At 37.5% G+C, this 6,513-nt stretch overlaps 1 protein-coding gene across 1 annotated transcript in view; it reads left to right on the forward strand.

The window, feature by feature from the left end:
- LOC148939663 (G protein-coupled receptor Mth-like) overlaps positions 1 to 6,143 on the forward strand; it is a 152,721-nt gene extending 146,578 nt beyond the window's left edge. Inside the window, exons 6-7 of the mRNA XM_089106940.1 lie at positions 467 to 627; positions 6,070 to 6,143. Of these exons, the coding sequence (XP_088963066.1) occupies positions 467 to 627; positions 6,070 to 6,143 (235 nt within the window). The remainder of the gene's footprint in view (positions 1 to 466; positions 628 to 6,069) is intronic.
- Positions 6,144 to 6,513: the final 370 nt, after the last annotated feature.

Raw genomic sequence — 6,513 nt, forward strand, 5'->3', positions numbered from 1 at the left:
AAATAATTAAGTTGAGATCCCATACTTTTAGCAGTTGCCATCGTGGCCCTTACCCAAGGTACTTCGAGGATCAACCCATCCCTCAAGGCATATTTATTGAACCTTTCCAATATTTTGAACAAAATGGCAACCTCAAAACTTTAATAAGATATCTTAAAGTTCTGTGGAGTAGCTGGTTAGCGAAAAAGGCAAAGGAGGAGGACGGTTGCCATCCTCCTCCAATAAGTTGCCAGTACTTATTGGCTCCAAAAACACTAGAACTTTAGATTCCCAATCAAATGAGTCCCTTTCGAAGTTTCTACTATCACCCCTTCCATAGAAGTGGCTGGAATAATATAAAATAATACATTGTAAGAAAATGTCTTTTTGCCTGGGAAGTGCAACATCGATACCTGTGATAACAGATTTTCAAAACTGAGTCAAAATTTTATATGTCGTATGTCTAACAAGGCTTTTTTGATTTCAGTGGTATCTCGTCTCTTCAAGGTCACTTAAAGTCTCATGATAGAAGAAAGTTAATTCTCTACTCTACTTTTGCTTGGGGTTTGCCAGCAGTATTAACAATATCAGCTGTGTCAGTGAAGGAAGTTCGGAGTAATGTACTTCAGAGTGATTGTTGGTTTTCAGGTAGTATTTTATAGATATTAAATAAAAAAAACAAGTTTTTTAAACTGAAAGTAAGGAGCGACATTAAAACTTAAAACGAACAGAAATTATTCCGTATATGAAAGGGGCTGTCCCCTCCTCAACGCCTCGCTCTTTACGCTAACGTTTTTTATTGTTTAAAAAAATAAAGTTGTGAGACAGAGTCAAAACTTTAGCGTAAAGAGCGAGGCATTTAGGAGGGACAGTCACTTTCATATACGGAATAATTTCTGTTCGTTTTAAGTTTTAATGTCGCTCCTTACTTTCAGTTTAAAAACTTATTTTTTGTATTTAATTTCTGATTGTTTTTTAGTTAATGCAGCTTTTTTTTGGCTCACCGTCATTGAATAAGTAAACAAAATTTGCATAAAAATTTTACTTTTCTTTTGCTAAATGGCTGTCTCTAAATTTGCTTCTGACATAATTTACAAATTAACTTACGTAACGAACTTCTATATTCGTATATTTTTCTTCTGGCAAAAAATACAAAGTTGCAGATTTTTGCAGATATGAGCTTGAAACCTATCTTATAGGGTTTTCTGAAACGCTAAATCTGACGGTGGGATTTTCGTTAAAAACTTTTCACTTTGAGGGGATGTATCCCCCCTTTTTAAAATATCAGGTTAGTTCTCTGAGGCTCGTAGCCTTTGTTGAGTAATACTAAACTTAATAAAATTCATATATTTAGAATCAGCATTATGAGCCCATTCTTTTGATACATTTATTGACATCAAAGTTCCGTTTTTAAAAGTTTCGCTTACTATTGAGCCGTATCGCTTGTTTTTTTTATTGTTTTTTTTTATTACGTTTATTTTATTACGTATATGATGGGGTTCTCCCCATAGTCAATACCACACTCTTTACGTTAAAATTAAAAAAAAATTAATTCACAAACCCCTGAATCACAAAGGCCGTTTAATTTGAATAGATAGCTCTTTTGAAAGCACTAAAAAAAACTGTACCGTAAAGAGCGAAGTATAAACTTAGGGGAGAACCCCCTCATATACGTAATAATTTCTGTTCATTTTAAGTTCTAATGTTGCTTCTTACTTTCAGTTGAAAGCACTTGTTTTTTTTTAATTTAATTTCTGATCGTTTTTAAATAATGCTTGGAAATCCGGCGCCCCCTTCATAGAAATGTCCCTTACCCCAAAGAAACATCCTCCACGGAAAGATTCTCCTGAGTAACCCCTCCTCCATTCCCCCTCCCCCCCCGCCAGAAAAAAAATTCTTCCTGAAAATGTCTGTATACTTCCCAATAACCAATACAATATGTAAGCAATGGGCAAAGTTCATAACTTGCAGCCCTTCCCCTGGGAACTGTGGGGGATTAAGTCATCGTAAAAGACATATTTATTAGATTTTCGACTATGTTAAACACAATGGCTATCTCAAAATTTTAATTGGGTGACTTTGAGAAAAAACTGAGCGTGGGAGGGGGCCTAGTTGCCCTCCATTTTTTTTGGTCACTTAAAAAGGGAACTAGAAATTTTAATTTCCGTTCCAATGAGCCCTCTTACGATATTCTAGGACCACCGGGTCAATACGATTACCCCTGGGGAAAAAAAACAAAAAAAAAATAAACACGCACCCGTGATCTTTCTTCTGGCAAAAAATGCAAAATTCCACATTTTTGTAGATAGGAGCTTGAAACCTAGGCAGTAGGGTTATCTGATACGCTGAATATGATGGTGTGAATTTCATTAAGGTTCTATAACTTTTAGGGGGTCTTTCGCCCTTTTTTCGAAAATCAGCCAAATTTTCTCAGGCCCGTAACTTTTGATGGGTAAGGTTAAACTTGATGAAACTAATATTTTTGAAATCAGAATTAAAATTTGATTCTTTTGATGTACCTATTGGTACCAAAATTCCGTTTTTTAGAGTTTCGGTTACCATTGAGCCGGGTCACTCCTTACTTACAGTTCGTTACCACGAACTGTTTGATGAGCTCTTTTAATGTAGTTGCTTCCAAGGCTTCACTCAAGTTTGAACTTTCTGAACTTTTTAGTAGGATTTTTAAAAGTGAGATTTGATATATTTTTAGTAAAATTTCTGCGAGATGAAAACTCTTTTTGGTACAGAAATGAATCAAACCAATTACAAGAAAACTAATAATGAAAAGAGAAATAAAAATAATCGTCAGCACCTTATCAAAGATGGCATACCAGATAAACTACTTCAGGTTTTAAGACTCAATGACTGTAACTTGTTCACTTTAATTTGTGATTGTGATTCTTCATTCATTTTAATGTCTGTTTATTTTAAGTTGAGTACTGCAAATGGGTGAAGTATTAAATTCATTCATTATTTTTCAAAAAGCTCATTTTTCAACTCACTTAAAAAGAAAATATAGCTTACGCTGTATTAGGTCATCACCAGAAAGTGACGGGAACCTGTCAATGCTCAGCTAATACAACTTTTGACCTTCTAGGGGGTTCAAACACCAACCCTTGGATAAGCCACTGATTGACGCAAACCTTTGGAAGTGTGCTCTCATTCACGCACATTTTTGTGTTTGAATAAATAAGTAAAGCAGTTCTCCTTTTTCAATTTTCTTTTACAATAACATCTATATCTCTATTCCTATTGACTTATCCTTTTTATCCTCTCATTTTCTGGTTTTGCCTGTCTTAAAGGAAGCAATTTCATTTTGGGGAAGTATCCCAAAAAGGGGAAGTACCTAGGGAAATCAACTTTCTATCTGGAAATAAACTAGCCTACGCTGAACAAAATGGCTATCTCATATTTTCTATCTGGAAATGAACTAGCCTACGCTGAACAAAATGACTATCTCAAAATTTAGATTGGATGCGTTTGGGGGAATGATTTGCATCGGGTGGGGGGGGGAATAGGTGCCCTCCAATCACTTTTGACTATTAAAAAGGGCACTAGCCCTTTGAATCTCCACTTAAATGAGCCTGTTTTGAGGTTTCTACGACAACACCTTCTATAAAAACTTTATAGACCTCCAGCGCATACCTTATAACACTTACCCTGAGTGCTGTGGGGGAATGTCTTCCCCAAAAATGTATTTTTTAGCTAGAAATAAACTGTGCTGAAACAAAGGACTACCTCAAAATTTTGATTGGATGTATTTGGGGGAATGATGGGCGTAGGGGGGGGCCAGTTGCCCTCCAATCACTTTCGACTATTAAAAAGGCCACTAGTCCTTTGAATTTCCAATCGAAAGAGGCTGTTTTGAAGTTTATACGACAACGCCTTCTATAAAAACCTGATATGCCCCCAGGGCATAACTTAAAACCCTTGCCCTGAGGGTTGTGGGGGAGTGTCCTCCTCAAAAATACATTTTCTATCTGGAAAATAACTACGCTGAACAAAATGGCTATCTTGATGTTTTTATTGGGTGTGTTTGGAGGAATTATGGACGTGGGTGGGAGGGCTAGTTGCCCTCCAATCACTTTTGACTATTGTAAAGGGCACTAGCCACCCGAATTTCCAATCGAACGAGCCCTTTTCGAAGTCTCTACGACAACTCCTTCGATACGAAGTGCCTGTCGAAGAAAGAAGAAAAAAACACATTGTGGCCACATCGGTCTTTACTTAGGCAGCGCTAACGCTCTGCCTATGATTTCTGGTCGTTTTGAGTTTTAATTTTTACAGGTATTTGTATCTAATGTTCTTGAATATAATATGGTCTTGACTTTTCTTTCAAAAACTTCTTTTTGGGAACGTTTTTTTAATTAATTTTACTTCGTTTTTGACTGCTAAAAGTTTTAAGTTTTTAAAAAATTCCTTATTTAAAAATCAAATTTTTTCAGCTTGAAGCGTTCATCAAAGTATCAAGACAAGTATCAAAATAACAATTTTAAAGTAAGGAAATAATAAAGTAAAGAAAGAATCAAAGTATACAAGGTGTCGAAGCATCAGTAAACAATTTGCCTAACTTTGCACCGTAAATCGAAGCTGCCACGCCCGTCACTAAATCTAAGTATTAACATAAACAACGCCTTCCCTCAGGCCCTGGGAAGATTTGTTACACCAGAGTTTTGTTATGTGACCTTTTAACTATTTTTAACAAAACGGGTATCTCAAAAGTTTTATCTTCTGTATGTGGGGAAAAAAGGCTAGTTGCCCTCCGTTCTCTTTTCACTCTTAAAAAGTGAATTAGAACTTTCTGTTTTAAATCAAATGAGCCCTCTGAACTTTAAAGGAACATCCCTTCTATAAGAGCCATTTATGCCCCCAGAGTACAAATTGGAGATTCTGCCCCCGCGTCCTGGTGGGTTGGGTAGACACGGGAGTTTTTGTTATCTGATGGTTGATCTATTTAAAAAAAAATTGTTTTCTCATAGTTTTTATCGGATGAGTTTGGGGGAAAAGGACGAAGGGGGAAAGTCTTTGTTGCCCTCGGGTGTCTTTTGACTCTTAAAAAGTGAAATCAAAATATTAATTTCCATTCAAATGAGCCCTCTCTGATATTTATACGAGCATTCCTTCTGTAAGAACCATATATGCCCCTAGGGCATAACTTACAACACCTTCCCCGGGTCCTGGGGGTCTGTTTCAACGCAAAAATTTGTTTTTATCTGACCTTCTAACGATTTTTAACAAAATGGCTATCTCTAAACTTTATCTGATGCATTTTTGGAAAAAAGGCGTGGGGGAGGGGCTAGATTCTCTCCGTTCCTTTTTGAAGCTTAAAAAGTGAACTAAAACTTTCAATCTCCAATCACATAGGCCCTTAGATCATATATACACCAAGGGTATAAGTTTCAGTGCCTGCCCCGAGATCCTCGGGAGTTGTTTCGACATCGGAGCTTTTGTTACCTTACCTTTGAACTGTTTTTAACCAAATGGCTATCCCAAAATTTGTATCTCAACCATTTGGGGGAAAAGGGGACGAGGACGAGTAGCTGCCCTCCGATCACTTTTGACTCTTAAAAAGTGAGCTAGAGCTTTCGATTTCCAATGAAATTCTCTTTGAGGTTTACAAGAGCATTAATTCCACAAGAACCTTTTATGCTCTACGGCTTAACCTCTAACGTCTGCCTCCAGGCCCTGGGGAGTTGTGTTGACCCCGGAGTTAAAATATTTGATGTTTGAACTATTTTTAACAAAAGGACCATCTCAAAATTTTAAAAGGTTTGGGGATAAAAGAGCGTGAGAGGGGGGGGGGCTAGTTGCCCTCTGATCCCTTTTGACTCTGAAAAAGTTAACTTAAACTTTTAATTTCCAATCAAATGAAACATTTCAGAAGTTGGTACGAGCAGCTGTTCTATAAGAACCATATTTGCCCCCAGGATGTAACTTACAATGCCGACCCCCGGGCCCTTGGGGGCTGTGTTGACACCGGAGTTTTTGTTATCTGACCTTTGAACTATTTGTAGCAAAATGAATTACTTACTTGACTTATATCCCATCCGGCCTTTGTGGCTGTATTGGGTCTTCTTCTCTTTTCACTAGTCGTTGAATATGGCGACGCTATTGGGTTCTATCTGGTGCAAGACGTAGAAGTTGGGGGAGGTTCTGGCCATTGAATTTGTCCTACCATCTCTTGCGAGGTCGGTTACGAAGTCGTGTGCCATGTACCCATCCTTCAACCCTGATTTTGGGGAATTGATTTGATGACATTCGTTGGTTATGACCAAGCCAGCGGAGTCGCTTACTTCTAATTGGGACCGTGATAGTGTACGAGCAGTTGAAGAATTTACTGAGGTCTTCATTGGATACTCGGTCGATGTAGGTGATCCCTGCTATGCGATGGAGACATTTCGTTTTAAATGCAGAGATTCCCCTTTCGTCATCAGCTTTAATTGATCCTGTTTCACTTAAATACATAGCAATGGTGATTATGAGAGGGTTAAGGAGCCGGACCTTCAGTGATTTTGATAGTAATTTACTTTTCAA

The sequence above is a fragment of the Artemia sp. Qi Xiang Cuo genome, chromosome 21, assembly GCF_049724085.1.
Source record: "Artemia sp. Qi Xiang Cuo chromosome 21, ASM4972408v1, whole genome shotgun sequence".
Taxonomy (NCBI): Eukaryota; Metazoa; Arthropoda; class Branchiopoda; order Anostraca; family Artemiidae; genus Artemia; species Artemia sp. Qi Xiang Cuo.